At 36.8% G+C, this 19,398-nt stretch overlaps 1 protein-coding gene across 3 annotated transcripts in view; it reads right to left on the bottom strand.

The window, feature by feature from the left end:
* LOC127844262 (fatty acid synthase-like) overlaps positions 1 to 19,398 on the bottom strand; it is a 108,490-nt gene that overhangs the window by 18,615 nt on the left and 70,477 nt on the right. For all 3 annotated transcript variants that reach the window (XM_052374326.1, XM_052374329.1, XM_052374328.1), the window contains exons 23-30: positions 14,636 to 14,785; positions 13,797 to 14,000; positions 13,094 to 13,308; positions 9,176 to 9,376; positions 8,636 to 8,864; positions 2,943 to 3,250; positions 2,519 to 2,682; positions 1,188 to 1,474 (exon numbers count right to left, since the gene is read on the bottom strand). In XM_052374326.1, coding sequence (XP_052230286.1) covers positions 1,188 to 1,474; positions 2,519 to 2,682; positions 2,943 to 3,250; positions 8,636 to 8,864; positions 9,176 to 9,376; positions 13,094 to 13,308; positions 13,797 to 14,000; positions 14,636 to 14,785 — 1,758 coding nt within the window. The remainder of the gene's footprint in view (positions 1 to 1,187; positions 1,475 to 2,518; positions 2,683 to 2,942; positions 3,251 to 8,635; positions 8,865 to 9,175; positions 9,377 to 13,093; positions 13,309 to 13,796; positions 14,001 to 14,635; positions 14,786 to 19,398) is intronic.

Below are 19,398 nucleotides of genomic sequence, written 5' to 3'. Positions count from 1 at the left end.
TTTTTGTTAGAACCCACGTTATATGTTAAATTTGGACTTATTGCACTGAATTCTGACAGGCTTCTCCCATTCTTCGCCAGAAATCATCATGCCAATTTATATGGTTGTACAGGTTAAAACATTTTCTAGATTATGCACAGAAACAAATGGTTTACAGACTAAACTAATGAAAAGTGCAAAGCATATTACTCCCGCTTCTTTGAAGTACAGCATAAGAAATTTGAATTTCATGAAAAAAATCTTTCCAAATGTAAAGCTAAATAAACGTATAAAAAACATTTAACTTAGAAAGGATATTTAACGCCAAAATTTAATAAATCTCTAATGCATGTACACATCATGACAATATAGGATCTTGCATGAGTGGTCGTTTTGTATTGAATTTATTAAACAAATCATCTAAATAAAGATGAAAAGGAGGCTTGCCGAGTTTTTACCTTTATTTAGATGGCGAGTTTAATAAATTCAATACAAAATGACCACGAATCTAAGATTCTATTTATAACATGGCCAACAAATCTTTTTATTGTATGCTCTTGTTACCGTTTATTCACATTGTAAGTGTTTAACTGAAGAAATTCGCTGGAATATGTCGGTTAATAGCTATTCATAGCTAATGTTTCTTTGTTTCGCATGTACCGACTAAAAATAAAACTTTATTTGATTTGATTTGGAATAATGACCTCATTTCGCCAAAAAATGACGTAATTTCACAGTTATATAACTAAGTGTAGTTACACTCGGGTGGTAAACAAAATTGAGCACTACGTTATTTCTTCCTGGAGCGAAGGTCTGTTTTATTTTATGCTTTCCGGTGGTTTATAGAGAAACATCAGTGAATTAAAACTGATAATTTCACTGTTTCAAACAGTGAAAATTATCAGTGAAAATTATCGATAATTTTCACTGCATACTGTGAAATGACGTCATTTTTTGGACGAAATGGCGTTATTATCCCAGCGAAATTTCTTAGTTAAACTCTTTTACAATGTATATTAACTGTGAAAAAAAGCATCATATAAAAAGAAAATTTGTTGGAATCGGTGGAATATCGATTTTAATTCACTCGTGATCATAGAAAATATATATTTTATATGATCACTCGTGAATTAAAATCGATAATCCACCAACTCCAACAAATATCCTCTATATAATGTTGATTTCTAAACAGAACATTATTTTCTTACCTGAAACGGGATGAATAACAAACAGAGGGGTCAGGTTAGGATCCACAATGTCATTCAGAGGTATCAAGGTCGGGGTCAATTTCGGGGTGAGCACTTCCTTCAGCTCATCAGACAGCGGAGTCATGGGAGGGTTGCGCATCAGCAGGTCCAACCGCGGCTTGGGAAGCAGCAGCTTGGCAGGCACCATGCGGTTCTTCTGCATCATATGCCTGTGGAAGCCCATGAGTGGCTGCTTCACCATGGGAGTCCCAGGGCGCTCATGGCCGGGCGTCCCAAATCCACTAAGCCTGGCAAAAATGTGATAAAAAATAATCTAAATTGGTTTAAACAAAGATGTTTATTTTAAATTGGAAGATACAGTTTATGTAAATGCACAATGCAAATAAGTAGCAAAAGAAAGATGGAAATGAACAGAAATAAAGTTCAACATCTTTTACGCCTTAAACTGAGGATAATTAAGCATATTCACATTCTTGAATCATTGAGTAAAATAACTATTCATAACGTATTGAAGACCTTTTATTACTCATACTGAGAAAGATCCCACCCAGTAAATATGCGATCGAAAGTTAGGTCTTTAAATGAAATTGCATAAAAGATAATCACTTGTGTTTTAAGGTATTTAATGAAAATCATCTTCACATGTTCATGTTTCATTATAAGAGACCATGACCGTCATCCCTAACATCACATTTGCATTCACAAGCAATTTCATTATTATGTCTTTATTTGATGTTCAATCCTGAAAATTGACGCCACAATTTGAATAACTTTTATCTGTCAATGATAAATCCAAATTTGAAAGTGTAATAAGAACCAAAGAAATTACAAAATTTGAAATAGTTAACCAAGTTGAGCTCAATATAAAATGGGAAATAAATATTTGTGTTCAAATAAAAATCCTCAACTAATTTCTGATCAACTTAAATCTTAAAACTTAACAATTAAATATGCCTATATGGATTAAAATATGCCGGTATATGTTATATATTGAAATGCCTTAAAAGAGGGAATAATGCATTATTCACATGCTTATATATACACACTTACTGTTTATCATTAAAACAATTTATGTGTACTCACCTATTTGTTCTCTGTGAGGCATAGGGTAATTATCGAAAAATAGTATTAAGGTAGTCACATCTGATTGCATGCATTGAGACTTTGTACTTTTTGCTAAAAAATGTAACTTTTAAACCAATTTTCGTACATTGTGAACTGTTTTCATAATATGCTAATATCCACAATGTTCAATGGAAATTACAAAACACAACATAACTAAAATTGATTTACGTACAAAACAAAAAAGGTACGTCTGTAAATAGCTTTACCTTCTAGAAAATTTCCCATCATCTGTGAGTGTAATCACTGGTGGTTTACCCTTTCTAGAAAATGGTGAGCCAATTGTTTTCGAGCTTCTTGGTTTGGGCGAACCACTCAAAACGCTCGTCATTGACTCAGGGCTCTCCATTCTTACACCTGACGTGTTTTTGTCCTTCAAGCAATATCAGGAATCATGAAGAAATGATAAAGATGTAAACTCTACAATAATTTAGTCAAATTTTGCTATAGTTGTCACAACATAATTCTATCAAGCAAATTTATAAATCTTAGGGATGGATGACTGAGGCTAGAATGGTTGCTTTAACCACTAAATATGTTAAAATTCTAAACAAGTTTATTTCTGAAAAACATCTTAAATATCAGAAACACTAAACAAACCTTTAGTATGTATAACAATATAAAATCTTAAACCTTTTCCTTTGCCTCCAAGACTTTCACTGACTTCCCTTGCGCAACAGTTTTTTTCTTAGTTGCAGCAACCTCCTTAACTCCATCAACGTCCAGGCCCGACTCTACATTCTCGGCCTTGCAGTCGCTGTAAACGTGGAACAAGCTGTCAACAGGCTGTTCCATATAGCTTTCCTCCAGGGGGCGACTTGCTGCCATATCCGACATCATGTCTGACGTCAGCAGTGGTGTGGAGGTGGGAGGCATGTGAGCCACCATCAGCAGTTTCTTACTTGCATCAACTGGCGACATCTTAGTTTCTGAGTACATGCCTAAAACATTTTTTAAGTAAAATTCATTTAATTATTCAATACTTACCTGCTATCTATTAGCTACTACTTTTCCAAGGTGGGTTTATTAATCCGGAAAACTTCTAGAGCTGGCCGCCACCTCCTGTATACTCCAATTAGACTAGGTCGGAACATAGTGTAATGTAAACTAGGCTAAAACAACCCCCTTAAACCTCAATCTTCTTTCAATATATACAACAATAATAGGCGAAGAGCAGGGTGGGAGGTGGGACGCACCGATAGCAGGAAATTATTTATTAATTAAAATGAATTTAACTTTTAAAAAATCGTTTTAATGTCATTAATACATTACCTGCTATCTATTCGCTGACCATGGGGAGGTCCGCCCTCGTCGGTCGAAGGCTTGACACTCTTCTGATCCGGCTTAGGTTGCCATTACCCAATAATCCTTACCAGACGACTTCTGATAGGAACACGGACTGTTATAGGAAGACGGCCTGTTAGGGCCGGATGTTGGATAAATGAAAGTATTTTAAACAAGACTATTGCCAAGCAATAAAAGTCCCCTACCAGCTCCACCATTGTCAGAAATTCTACCATTGTCAGAATATTTTTTTATTTGTTGCCATAGCAACCAGAATTATTTTTTACGTAGGAACAAACTGAAATGACGTACATAATGTCCATATTGCCATCTATCCATGTTCCAAATTTAATGAAAAAAATATTAAGAACTTTTAAAGTTATCGCCGGATCCAGAAAAACACCATTTTCAGCAGTATTTCTAGTCTATTTGTTGCCATAGCAACCATAATTTTAGACGTAGGAACAAACTGAAATGACGTGCATTATGTCCATATTGCCATCTATCCATGTTCCAAGTTTCATGAAAAAATATTAAGAACTTTTAAAGTTATCGCAGGATCCAGAAAACCACCATTGTCAGCATTATTTGCAGTCTATTTGTTGCCATAGCAACCAGAATTTTTGACGTAGAAACAAAATTAAATGACGTGCATAATGTCCGTATTGCCATCTATCCATGTTTCAAGTTTCATGAAAAAATATTAAGAACTTTCAAAGTTGTCGCAGGATCCAGAAACAACACCATTTTCAGCAGTATTTCTAGTCTATTTGTTGCCATAGTAACAAGAAATGTTGACGCAGGAACAAAATGAAATGACGTGCATAATGTCCATATTGCCATCTATCCATGTTTCAAGTTTCATGAGAAAATATTCGGAACTTTTAAAGTTATCTCAGGATCCAGAAAAAACACCATTTTCAGTAGATTTTCTAGTCTATTTTTTGCCATAGCAACCAGAATTTTTGACGTAGGAACAAAATGAAATGACGTGCATGATGTCCATATTGCCATCTATCCATATTCCAAGTTTCATGAAAAAATATTCAGAACTTTAAGAGTTATCGCAGGATCCAGAAAAGTGTGACGGACTGACGGATACAAAACCATAAGTCCCCTCCGGTGAAACCGGTAGGAGACTAATAAAAGGTTGTTCTTCTTAGCATTCTTGGCTGTCGAGGCTGCCAGGGGTTTAGAAGCTGGAAGCTTAAAAGCCCCTTGGTACGGACCATAGTTGTTTCTCGCAACGAAGCAAAGATCTGGTCTTTCCGGTCAGCCGTGATGCCGCCTGTATCCTGCCTCCATTAAATAAACTGCTGTGAAAAGACCAATTCTGATCGAGTTCACGCCTGGTTCCAACCGGACATTTGAGGCAGGGCAGAGAGATAAGGACCCTCCGGATCCTTAGTATCTCGGACATTGACGTTGTTTACTTGCACTCATCCGGAAGGAAGATTGAGGTTTTTTGGGATTGTTTTAGCCTAGGTAACATTACACTATGTTCTGACTTAGTCTTATTGGAGTATATAGGTGGTGGCTACCAGCTCCAGAAGTTTTCCGGATGAACCCACCTTGGAAAGGTAGTAGCAAATAGATTGCAGGTAACGTATTTATGACATTAAAATTAACGAAGTATTTATTATTACAAGAGCTGTCTCCATAGGATGACATATGCCCCCGATAAACGCTTTAATAGAAGCTATGAGCATTTTTTGAAACCCAAACGCATTTTTGAAACCCAAACGCGGATCCTAAGTTCAAGGTCAAGGCCAAATAGGTCTAATTTTGTGTGCGTATGGATAGGCCTTGTCCATATACACATGCATACCAAATATTAATGTTACATCTGAAGCGGCATAACGTTCTGAGCATTTTTCTAAACCTAACCGCAAAGTATGACGTACAGACGGACAGACAATTCGATCACTATATGCCCTCCTTCGTGACCTTGAGCAATTTGTTGTAATACAACTGACCCATTTTCAAACATGACATTGCAAGTGTCAATATAAACATTCTTAACATGTTTGATCTTTATCAAGATTTAGTCATATATGTTGTAACAATGATTTTCTAAGATTTTACTTGCTGCCCTAGTTTTAAGACGCACATACTCAAGATCAAAAGCCTAGATATTGTCAACATTAACATTCTGACCAAGTTACATCTACATTGGATCGAAATTGTGGCCTGTAGAGTAGTTACAAGCTTATAGTTGATATGCAACGTACACAGTGCCTAAAATAGCTTATCACTTTGTGCACAGTAAATTTTGAAAAAAAGTTAAATTTTTATTCAAATTACTTTAATACAATGATGTTTCATTATTATAAGATGTTTCAATTGAATCTTCGCAATACTGACCGAGTTAAAGCAGATGAAAACACATAAAGCTGAATAGAGGAGACTCACTGACAGAAGGGCAGATAGATGGATGGATGAATGGATGGATTGTTTGATGGATTGATGGATGGATTAACAAATAGATTGATGGATGGATGGTATGATGGATGGATGGATGGACAGACAGCAAGATAGATGGATGGATGGATTGATGGATGGTTGGATGGATGAATGGACATATGGAAGGATGGATGGATGGATGGACGGACAGATGGATGGATTGGTGGATGGATGGTTTGATGGATGCACAAATGGAAGGATGGACGGTTGGATGGATGGATGATTACTGTCTTCCTCCATTCAGATGTAAACAAATACACAAGTCTATTAGTGCATGTACTTGTTGAAAAGTAATTGTTGTAATGTATCAATACAAACTGAAACAAGAGCACCGCCTTGCGGGTGCAGACCGCTCATCTATTTTCTTTTTAAAGGTGAAGGGACTCTCAATTTCAATCACAAATTGAGAGGGGTGTAGTGAAGAGGGATGTTTAGTGTGGGTGTGTGGTCATTTATTACATTATCTTCCAAAAATGCGAAAAAAAATGCAAAAAAATATATATAAAAAAATCGGGGTCGGGGGGGGGGGGGGGGGTGGGGAGGGAGGGGATTCTTGGGTGCGATGGTTGGACGGTATTTCAAAAATAAAATAATAAAAATAAGTATTTGTGTTTTTTAACTGTTTAAAAAAAAAATTGGGGGGATGGGGTTTGGGGGTATAGTGTGAGGGTGTGGTGGTCATTTGTGAGATGATCTTTAAAAAAAAAATGGGGGGGGGGGCGGGATTCCGGGGGGAGGGCGTGGGGGATGGTTTGGGTGGAGTCTATTGTGGTATGTCAGGTAAGAGTTGTTTTGTCAAAGTATCAATCAAATCTAATAATAAATAAAAAAGTTATGGCAATTTTAGCAAAATTTAATAATTTGACCTTGAAAGTCAAGGTCATTCAAAGGTCAAGGTAAAATTCAACTTACCAGGTACAGTAACCTAATGATAGCATGAAAGTATTTGAAGTTTGAAAGCAATAGCCTTGATACTTTAGAAGTAAATTGGATCGAAACACAAAATTTAACCATATATTCAAAGTTACTAAGTCAAAAAAGGGCCATAATTCCGTAAAAATGACAACCACAGTTATGCAACTTGTCCTTTTACTGTCCCCTTATGATAGTTTGCGAGTGTTCCAAGTATGAAAGCAATATCTATGATACTTTAGGGGTACAGTGGACCAAAACACAAAACTTAACCAAATTTTCAATTTTCTCAGTAAAAAGGGCCCATAATTACGTCCAAATGCCAGTCAGAGTTACATCACTTTGCCTGCACAGTCCCCTTATGATATTTAATAAGTGTTGCAAGTATGAAAGCAATAGCTTTGATACTGTAGGAACAAAGTGGACTTAAACACAAAACTTAACCAAATTTTCAATTTTCTAAGTATAAAAAGGGCACATAATTCTGTCAAAATGCCAGTCAGAGTTACATAACTTTGCCTGCACAGTTCCCTTATGATAGTTAGTAAGTGTTGCAAGTATGAAAGCAAAAGCTTTGATACTTAAGGAATAAAATGGACCTTAACACAAAACTTAACAAAAATTTTCAATTTTCTAAGTATAAAAAGGGCACATAATTCTGTCAAAATGCACGCCAGAGTTATCTAACTTTGCCTGCCCAGTCCCCTAATGATAGGAAGTAAGTGTTCCAAGTTTGAATGCAATAGCATTGATACTTTCTGAGAAAAGTGGACCTAAACGCAAAATTTAACCGGACGCCGACGCAGACGCCGACGCCGAGGTGATGACAATAGCTCATTTTTTTTTTTCAAAAAATAGATGAGCTGAAAAATGTGCAATACAGTGTCATTGGATTAGCAGGTTATTAATTCTTTGCTTACCAAATCGTTGTATAAAATACGATTATCATACATCAATGGCCTAATTGTAAAAAGGACATGTTGGCAAAAGGTGTAAAAAATAACATTAAGAACAAGAATGTTTAACACCAAGAAATATTTCCATAGCTGTCCGTTTTGATGTAGGCAACAAACTAAATGCAAACCTTAGAAATCAACAAGGGACAAAATTGTCACAAAACCAGGTTTTCATTGTGAAAAAAAATCTGATAAAGGGAGACAACTCAAACTGAACTTTTAAAATGGACAAACAAAATTACCCCCCTTTGTAAGTTTGTTTTAAAATAAATCTATTTTAGTCGTGGCGACCTTGACATTGGAGATATTGACGTGATTCTTTCGTGCGACACACTGTCCCATGATGGTAAACAAATGTGCCAAATGATTTTAAAATCTCATAATGAATGACATAGTTATAGCCCAGACAAGCTCATTTATGGCTATTTTTTACCTTTAAACTCAAAGTGTGACCTTGACCTTGGAGATATTGACGTAATTTTTTCGCGCGACACACCGTCTAATGATGGTTAACAAATGTGCCAAATGATTTTAAAATCTCACAATGAACGACAAAGTTATGGCCCGGACAAGCTTGTTCCGCCCGCCCGCCAGCCCGCCAGCCAGCCAGCCAGCCAGCCAGCCAGCCAGCCAGCCAGCAAACCCGCCCGCATTCGCCAATCTAATAACCAGTTTTTTCCTTCGGAAAACCTGGTTAAATATACCACCAACCGGTTAATGAGATAATATTCACTTCTGGTGAAAAGCGAACACATTTCATTCTTTCGGGTGTTTCAATCATGCCCCTGTCTAGGGTCTTGTCAGCCTGTGATCTTTTGGTTTCCGCCATTTCTACTTCGGAACTCTGTGAGGCTCCACGCTCTGACACAAACCCAGGTTCATCAGACAAAGCATCTAAGGGGTTCTTAAGCGAGCAACTGGTGTCGGCCATTGAAAAGTCCTGCAATTCGAAATAAACCTACTAATATTTCATATATTTGATTATTTTTTTATTTTATAAATATCAAAAGTTCTACGTAAGCTAGATTTTCCCTTTAGACTATAGTTATATATTGCCAAAAACAACATGATCACATTCAGTTAGTATGGTGTGTCATTTCTGAATGGGCTTTAACAAGTAATATGCTCACATGATTCTAGCTGACATTTCTACAGAAAAACAAAACACGTATTGATTTACAGATCCACAAAACAACATAAAAAGAAAATGATAATGAATACAGAATTTAGTAAAAAGCTGTATCCGCTCACCTTGGGTACGGGCATGACTATATCTTGCAGTCGCCGAATACACAGCCTGGTACCTAGGGGGACTCCATCAAGGGCCCCTTCTTGTATGGGTCCAGACAAATGACGTACCAGGGATGCAATTGGGTAAGCTGGCTTGAATGTGGTCATATTCTCCATGTTGTAAAGAATGCCCTTAGCCTCTGGATATCCACTCTCGGTTAACTATTTTTTCAACAAATGTTCATTTATTGATGGCTCTTCTCATAAACTGTTTACTCTTGTCGAGGGTTAAATGTGAAATAATTGTGCCAGCTTAACATTCCTTAACCACACACAATAGTATCTTACTCAATATTTGAATAAACTATTGTACAGTTTACATCACTGTGACATGACCATACTATTATATTGTAACTTCGATTGTGAAAAAATAAACAGGAGCGACATTTATATTGAAACAAAGTAAAGCCATAAAAAACATTTTGAGAAAAGGTTGATAAATGTCTCTTACTGAGATGTATTAAATTTGACCTTCAATTGTTAGTTCCCGTTTGCACTAGATGCCTTGTTCTATTGTGCGATAAACGTCTGCCAATTAATTTTAATTTAATTGCGTCAATGTAGGACAAACAAGAGCTGTCAGAGGACAGCGCGCTCGACTATTCGAGTGCTTGACAGTATAACGTAAGCCATCATGGGGACATTGTTCATATTCAATAATTTATTAGACGATCTTTCAAAAATAACAAGAGCACCGCCTTGCGGGTGCAGACCGCTCATCTATTTTCTTTTTAAAGGTGAAGGGACTCTCATTTTCAATCACAAAGGAGGGAGGGGTGGAGTGAAGAGCGGTGCATTGTGTGGGGGTGTGGACATTTATTACATTTTCTTCCAAAAATGCGAAAAAAAGGAAAAAAAAATCGGGGGTGGGGGGGGGTGGTGGGGGGGGGTGGGGGGGTGGGGGGGATTCTCTTGGGTGCGATGGTTGGACGGTATTTCAAACATAAAATAATAAAAATAAATATTTGTGTTTTTTAACCGTTTCATAAAAAAAAATTGGGGGGGGGGATGAGGTGGGGGGGTATAGTGTGAGGGTGTGGTGGTAATTTGTGAGATGATCTTAAAAAAATATATAAAAAAAAATGGGGGGGGGATTCGGGTGGGGGGAGGGGGGGTGGGGGGGGGATTCTTGGGTGCGATGGTTGGACGGTATTTCAAACATAAAATAATCAAAATAAATAGTTTTGTTTTTTAACCGTAAAAAAAAAAATTGGGGAGGGGGTGGGGTGGGGGGGTATAGTGTGAGGGTGTGGTGGTCATTTGTGAGATGATCTTAAAAAAAAAAAAAAAAAAAAAAAAAAATAGGGGGGGGGGGGTTGGGGGGGGGCACGGGCGATGGTTTGGGTGGACTCTATTGTGGTATGTCAGGTAAGAGTAGTTTTGTCAAAGTATCAATCAAATCTAATCATAAATAAAGAAGTTATGGCAATTTTAGAGAAATTTAATAATTTGACATTGAGAGTCAAGGTCATTCAAAGGTCAAGGTAAAATTCAACTTGCCAGGTACAGTAACCTCATGATAGCATGAAAGTATTTGAAGTTTGAAAGCAATAGCCTTGATACTTAAGAAGTAAAGTGGATCGAAACACAAAATTTAACCATATATTCAAAGTTACTAAGTCAAAAAAGGGCCATAATTCCGTACAAATGACATCCAGAGTTATGCAACTTGTCTTTTTACTGTACCCTTATGATAGTTTGCGAGTGTTCCAAGTATGGAAGCAATAACTATGATACTTTAGGGGTAAAGTGGACCAAAACACAAAACTTAATTTTCTAAGTATAAAAAGGGCACATAATTCTGTCAAAATGCACGCCAGAGTTATCAAACTTTGCCTGCCCAGTCCCCTCATGATAGTTAGTAAGTGTACCAAGTTTGAATGCAATAGCATTGATACTTTCTGAAAAAAGAGGACCTAAACGCAAAACTTAACCAAAATTTTCAATTTTCTAAGTATAAAAAGGGCACATAATTCAGTCAAAATGCACGCCAGAGTTATCTAACTTTGCCTGCCCAGTCCCCTCATGATAGTCAGTAAGTGTACCAAGTTTGAATGCAATAGCATTGATACTTTCTGAGAAAAGTGGACCTAACGCAAAACTTAACCGGACGCCGACGCCGACGCAGACGCCGACGCCGACGCCAAGGTGATGACAATAGCTCATAATTTTTTTTCAAAAAATAGATGAGCTAAAAAAGGGAAAAAAATTGGGGGAGGGGGTAGGGGGTAGGTTAAGAGGGGGGAATAATGTGGGGTGGGGTAATTTATTAGATGATCTTTCAAAAACAAACAAAGGAAAAAACAATTTTGTTTTTTTTGGGGGGGTAGGGGGGAAGGCAGGGATTCTGGATTGGGGCGTGGGGTATTGTTTGGGTGGAATCCATTGTGTTATTCAGGTGTTGTTTTGTCAAAGTATTATTAAAATCTGATCATAAATAAAGAAGGCAATGTAACTAAAGTAATATGCATATTATAATGTAGAAAGGGCCATTATTCTTACAAAATGCTTGACACAGTTGTCTTCTCTTTTTTATAGATTGGGGTCATGTTGGTAAAGAAGTTTGCAAAATATGAAAGCAACATGTCAAGGGACATTGAAAATATTTGAGGTGGTACGCAAACTTTAACATAGATTTATCAATAATATGCATATTCATATTCCAGAAATAAGAATTTAGAATGAGTGAGAAAAAAATCATATCTTATACACCATATTGCATTTTTTTAAACAGCTGCAGGCCATTTCTTGTTTCTTGTCTTCATAAGCTTCAAAGCTTATCTCTTACCAAAAACACATATTTAAAGGTAAAAATTCAAAGAATTCAAATCAGAACCAATTGATGGACATTACACATATCACTATATCTTTTTATAAAAACACAACGATATTGTTTGGTGAAGACACACATCACTTTATGGATTGTTGGAACACATTTCACTATACACTATAAACACACACTGATGATAGAAACTTGATTGATAATTAAATATGGAAAACAAATATCACTACATTTACACTTAATAGCAGCGCTTCCGTTAGCTTTTATACGTTGGAAGTGCTGACTTCCAAGCCTAAAATTTTGGACGTCCCAGACATGAATTGTTAAGTCCTACTTTTATTTCAGAAGTTTAATATAGGTACATGTTCCAACTCTATCCATATCCCGATAACCAAGTATTATTACGATTTCTATTTTCAAAACCAAAATACGGCCAATATTGACATCCGCCATTTTACGCAAGAGAATATAACAATTGAATTGTGGGATAGGGGAATTCCCATTGAACATGCGTTAATCACGTGACGTGATTTGAGCGCATAGAGCACTGTTCATATTTAGTAATGACGACAAATCAACGACTGAATTTAAAATGTTACATGTACCTCCTTTGGAAAAAAGTTTGCCTAAGTGAAACCGAATTTCGGAGAATAAAAACGCGTCTTTCTTTAAATTTTACGGAGTACACTTCATTTCGAATCGCGATATAACTTGTAAGGTCATTCATGCACGTAGACCAATATCAATGCATAGTTTGGCAATCTTAAAACACGTTATTGAACTACATGCATTTATTGCATTATGTGTTACGGCCATTGATATAACAAAATACATTATTCAATTTTAGTATTATCAAATGCGTTAAATTAAACGTGTTATCCGAAATCATTTCCGAATTTTTTTATTCACGGAAAGTAAAGAAAATTCTAGAAACAAATAAACATTACTCGTGTATTTCGTGTACAAATGGAAATCATGCAAAATTAGACTTCATGTACAACATCACGTCATTCTTCCTAAACGACTGATTCAAACTGTTTTAAAATTACAGTATAATTCACAATTGTGTCTTAATACCTTGTTAATCCATATTGTACCTTAGCAACAATTCCGTTCTTCATATTGAAGAGCAAGGCCTGCTGCTCTTGTTGTGGCTTCTCCAGGAATATGCGGAATGCATCCATGACATTAGGAATGCGAACAGTAACATTTCTGCCTAGCAACAAGGAGCTGACCTTCTCTCCAGCACGTGGGGGCATACACAAGATGAGCTGACCATTCTCTTTGACACACTGTAACGCCCCGTTCAGTTCTTCAAAAAACAAGTTCTTTAAAATTCATACAAATTGTTTAAATATATCATGTTGTGATTTTCAAAATAACTAATATTAATAATTATTTTTCTAGCATTATTATTTCATAAGCCTTCTACACTACTTGTAATTACAAATGAGTAATAATAAAACAAAAAAATAACATTCTAAAGTTTGTATGGGTACACACGCACCCTAATGAATTCATTTTATTTTAATATTAGCATTGTATTCAAATAAAACAAAGTTTCAAAACCCAAAACATAGGCCTTTCCTCAATGCAACTTATTAACTATGGCTAACATTCTACCATTATGAAATGTTCCTTGAGTTAAACACTAAATTAGAGCAAATACTACAGTTTTTGATGGAACACATGTATAATAATTCATAACTGCAATCAGTGTCTCTTGTAGTTTGTGCACAGTAAGCATATTTTAAAATCCAGTTGTGATAGGTCCATAACCTCCCCTGGCGACGTAATTACCTCCCCTGGCAACTTGTAAGACTATGTCGACTCCCGCTGCCCGTGTCCTTGACATCATTTCGTTGTGCAGCAGTTCACTGTGGACTACACATATCTCTGGGAACATGGACTGCATACTCTGCATTATCTCTATGTCTTGTGTACACGTGTACACACTGCAGCCCAGCTGTGTGGCTAGTCCGATAAGATACACAGCAACTGTGTCTGAAACAGGTGTAGAGATGCAGTTCACCCTTTCCTGCTCAGATGAACTCGTTGACGTGTTTGCATGTCATAACAAAATTAATGAATTCAAGATCTTTCCAACTCGATTCAAGTTTTAAAGGCTCCAATTTTAAACGCTAAAATACTGGTGAGCAGCAAAGAGCATAAAACCTGGAAAGTTGGCGAGCTACTTGCAGGCTGTTCTGGTTTTACGTTGGTTACATTTAGAACTTTTCACTTTATTTCGTAGAGAAAAAGAGATAAAAATAGATCCCAAACTCTTGATCTTGAATTTCAAAGATGGGAAAAACAAAGAAGTAGTATTTATTCACTGAAAAAGAGAGATCTCAATGTCATCTATTGATTTATGAATTTTAATTGCATGTCACTATTTTCTCTAGATCTATAAAGTTTCATCATACTATCTTCAACTGTGTTAGAATTAAAGAGTGATGCGCGGGCTGGTCTGGAGCTACGCTCGCTGCATATGGCATTTATGTTTGCATAACACCACTCATGAGTTTTCTTAAGAACTCTTTTCACTGGTTTACTTGCAATTACTCCATTCTTTCCAAAATGTATTGTTGTTGCAATCATCCAAATTATGTCAGCACATATTATTCAACATTTATTACCATGTGGTGGCAGTACCAATACCGATTGGTGTTCAGTTGCCTTGGCGATATCGTAGAGCAGATGGGCAGCCAGTAGATATGGCAACAGCATTTCGAGATCCTCATGTTGTGGTTTGAATGTCAAAGGCAAGTCACAACTTTCCAGTGTACCTTCACAAACCAAATGATACAAAGGTTTATTACCTTTTATATTTACAAAACAAGCAAATTTGTTGAATTGATATCCCTTGCCAAATACATTTTGTTGATGGATGGATGTAGAACTGAAAGAAAAGGTATACGTGAAGGGTTGTGCCTTATAATTAAGAACAATTACATAAGGACGTTTTGAGACTCCATTCTAGTATGGTAGAATCCTTACCAAATAAGGCATAATTGATCAAAATGTGCGATTTTGACCTTATTGTGTGACTTTGACAACGACCCTAGCAACCTGGATCTCATATTTGACACTTCGGCCAGATAATGGAGAACAATTGTGGACAGTTATTTCAAAATCCCTTGATGCATAGTAAAGGAATGACTAAATAATGAATAATTCATCAAATATGTGACTTTTGACCTCAATATCTGACCTTGACCTTAGCTCCTAAGATTACGGGTGTTGAATGTGAAGCACCCCCAGATGATCGAGAACAACTATTGCAATTTTCATGGCTCTGGCTCATGTGTTAATTGAGATAAAGCTTTAAGATTATATTAACAACAGCTGTGTTTGGGAAACACAATGTCCCCTACTGGGTCGCTTTGAAGCCATATATTTGACCTTTGACCTTGAAGGATCACCTTGGCCTTTCACCACTAAAAATGTGCAGCTCTATGAGAAACACATGCATGCAAAATATCAAGTTGCTATCTTCAATATTGCAAAAGTTATCTCAAAACTTTAACCAAGGTTACAGTTTGGGGATAAAATGACAGACAGACAGGCCAAAAACAAAATACCCCGATCATTCGATCCAGGGGCATAAACACAAATTTTCTTAAAATAAAATTCATTTTAATTATTAAATACTTACCTGCTATCTATTAGGTACACCTTTTCAAGATGGATTATCTCATCCAGAAATTCTTCAAGCGCTTGGGAAACGTCCACCCCCAATAAGAAAGTAGATCTGGATAAACATATTGCAATGTAACCTTACCGGAAATCAGGAACCTCAACTCATCTTCCTTTTCATAAAAATATATGAAAATGTTAATCGATGAGTGGAGTGGTAGGGTGAACTTACCGAAAGCAGCTAAGTATTTAATAATGAAAATGAATTTTATTTTAAGAAACTTTGTTTTAATGTCATAAATACGTTACCTGCTATATATAAGCTGATTTTGTAGTTGCGGCGGGAAGGTTCGTTTATAATTTCCCTTCACATTAAACCCATAATCAGGTTTCTCAGCCATAGATAGTAGAACTAAGTCCTCAGATAATCTTCGTTAGCACAGTATTGCACTTTGATTCTTGGATGGCGCCAGCACACTTACGCCATAGAAGAAACTACTGTTTGAGCATCCACAAGAGAACCCAACATAAATAAATTATCTTGTAGACACTCAAGAGAACAAAGATAAACAAGAGCACCGCCTTGCGGTCGCTGACCGCTCATCTATTTTTCTTTTTAGAGGTGAAGGGAACAATCTCAATTTCAATCACAATGGAGAGAGGGGGAAGTGGAGAGGGGTGTATAGTGTGGGATTGTGGTCTTTTATTACATTATCCTCCAAAAATGCCAAAAAAATGCAAAAAAAAAATATTTTTTGCGTTGGGGGGGGATTCTTGGGTGGGATGGTTGGACGGTTATTTAAAAATAAAATAATAAAAATAAATATTTGTGTTTTTTAACCACGTTTCAAAAAAATAAAATAAAAATTTGGGGGGGGAGGTATAGTGTGAGGGTGTGGTGGTCATTTATTAGATGATCTTTAAAAAAATGAGGGGGTGATTTGGGGGGGGCGTGGTGGATGGTTTGGGTGGAGTCTATTGTGGTATGTCAGGTAAGACTTGTTTTGTCAAAGTATCAATCAAATCTAATCATAAATAAAGAAGTTATTGCAATTTTAGCAAAATTTAATAATTTGACCTTGAGAGTCAAGGTCATTCAAAGGTCAAGGTAAAATTCAACTTGCCAGGTACAGAACCCTCATGATAGCATCAAAGTATTTGATGTTTTAAAGCAGAAGCCTTGATACTTTAGAAGTAAAGTGGATCTAAACACAAAATTTTACCATATATTCAAAGTTACTAAGTCAAAAATGGGCCATAATTCCGTAACAAGGGCTGTTTGTAAAACATGCATGCCCCCCATATGGGCTGTCCGTTGTAGTGGCAGCCATTGTGTGAATACGTTTTTTGTCACTGTGACCTTGACCTTTGACCTAGTGATCTGAAAATCAATAGGGGTCATCTGCGAGTCACGATCAATGTACCTATGAAGGGTCATGATCCTAGGCAAAAGCGTTCTTGAGTTATCATCCGAAAATCATTTTCCTATTTCGGGTCACAGTGACCTTGACCTTTGACCTTGTGACCTCAAAATCAATAGGGGTCATCTGCGAGTCATGATCAATCTACCTATGAAGTTTCATGATCCTAGGCATATGCGTTCTTGAGTTATCATCCGAAAACCATTTTACTATTTCGGGTCACCGTGACCTTGACCTTTGACCTAGTGACCTCAAAATCAATAGGGGTCATCTGCGAATCATGATCAATCCACCCATGAAGTTTCATGGTCCTAGGCGTATGCATTCTTGAGTTATCATCCGAAACCATTTTACTATTTCGGGTCACCATGACCTTGACCTTTGACCTAGTGACCTCAAAATCAATAGATTTCATCTGCGAGTCATGATCAATCTACCCATGAAGTTTCATGATCCTAGGTGTATGCGTTCTTGAGTTATTATCCAAAAACCATTTTACTATTTCGGGTCACCGTGACCTTGGCCTTTGACCTAGTGACCTCAAAATCAATAGGGGTCATCTGCGAGTCATGATCAATGTACCTATGAAGTTTCATGATTCTAGGCCCAAGCGTTCTTGAGTTATCATCTGACAACCACCTGGTGGACGGACCGACAGACCGACCGACCGACCGACAGACCGACCGACATGAGCAAAGCAATATACCCCTCTTCTTCGAAGGGGGGCATAAAAATGACAACTAGAGTTATGCAACTTGTCCTTTACTGTCCCATTATGATAGTTTGCGAGTGTTCCAAGCATGAAAGCAATATATATGATACTTTAGGGGCAAAGTGGACCAAAACACAAAACTTAACCAAATTTTCAATTGTCTTAAGTATCAAGGGCCCATAATTTCGTCAAAATGTCAGTCAGAGTTACATAACTTTGCCTGCACTGTCCCCTTATGATAGTTAGTAAGTTTTGCAAGTATGAAAGCAATAGCTTTGATACTTTAGAAATAAAGTGGACCTAAACACAAAACTTAACCAAATTTTCAATTTTATAAGTATAAAAAGGGCACATAATTCTGTCAAAATGCCTGTCAGAGTTACATAACTTTGCCTGCCCAGTCCCCTCATGATAGTAAGTAAGTGTACCAAGTTTGAATGCAATAGCATTGAAACTTTATGAGAAAAGTGGACCTAAACGCAAAACTTAACCGGACGCCGACGCCAAGGTGATGACAATAGCTCAATTTTTTTTTCAAAAAATAGATGAGCTAAAAAGGAAAAGGTGGTCGGATTTCTCTAGAAAGCAGCTTAAAGCACTTCATCAAGTGGAACATTATTAATATACGCCCACGAAGCCGAAAGAGGTCTTAATTCATGCGGTCTGATCTTAAAAAGGGATAAATCCCTAGATGTGAGAGAAGATTAAGCCTTCTTTTTAGTCGAGGCTACCCAACGAGAAATAGAAGCCGCAGACATATCTCCCTTTTAAAGGAATGAAAAGCTTCTTGCGAGAACCTCGAATAGACTTTACTCTATTAAGAACGTCAAAGCCATGACCGGGCAAATGAGTCTATCATCATCTTCATGTCCACAAGTCCTTGAAAGACTTGGAACTTTGAAGGGTTAAGAAGTCATCATAGCTCCAGATATTTTTTCAGTCGAGGGGTAATTCACTCATGAATTTTTTAATTGATGAGTAAAAATCAAAATCCAATAATTTTAAAGATTATTTATGTTCAAAGGATCAGAATTAATAATACATTGTACATGTACTGTTAACTCGCTATAACAAGCAGTCTTGTACACAATAAAGCAATCACTTTTGTTTAATTTAACAGTTTTATGGGAGGTTTTTTGCCCTTGGCTTATAAGCAGCCATTAATCTCTTTTCCGTCTTGATTTGCATGCCACTGTGTAGCACACACTGGCTCAATTTTGAGCCACGGGAAACATTCTTTCCAGGTTAGAAATAGTCTTGTCCGTGACCTTAATTCCGTCATGTTTCTTTCTCTGTACCGATTTTATAACATCTGTTAATATACTGTCAATATTAAGGCGTACTATTTTTTCTGGTGTTTCTACTGACGATGTCGACTTAAAAAAATCGACAATTTTTACTGGCTCACCATTACTTTTTGGTTTATTTACATGAAAATAAAACACAAACACATGCAGACGCTGCGGCATAAGTCACAATTATAAAAGCGCTTTCGGACAGAGACTGTCGGTCAGGGGACAGCACAGATAGTGAAGGTCATATGAAAAATAAGCAAGAAGCAAGTTTTCGCATTACATCATGATTAAAGTGTATTCTTTGATTGCCAACTGGATTTCAATATATATAACAG

This window comes from Dreissena polymorpha, chromosome 9 (genome assembly GCF_020536995.1).
Source record: "Dreissena polymorpha isolate Duluth1 chromosome 9, UMN_Dpol_1.0, whole genome shotgun sequence".
Taxonomy (NCBI): Eukaryota; Metazoa; Mollusca; class Bivalvia; order Myida; family Dreissenidae; genus Dreissena; species Dreissena polymorpha.
The sequence above is the reverse complement of the archived record's forward strand: the minus strand, read 5'-3'. Positions and strand labels throughout refer to the sequence as shown.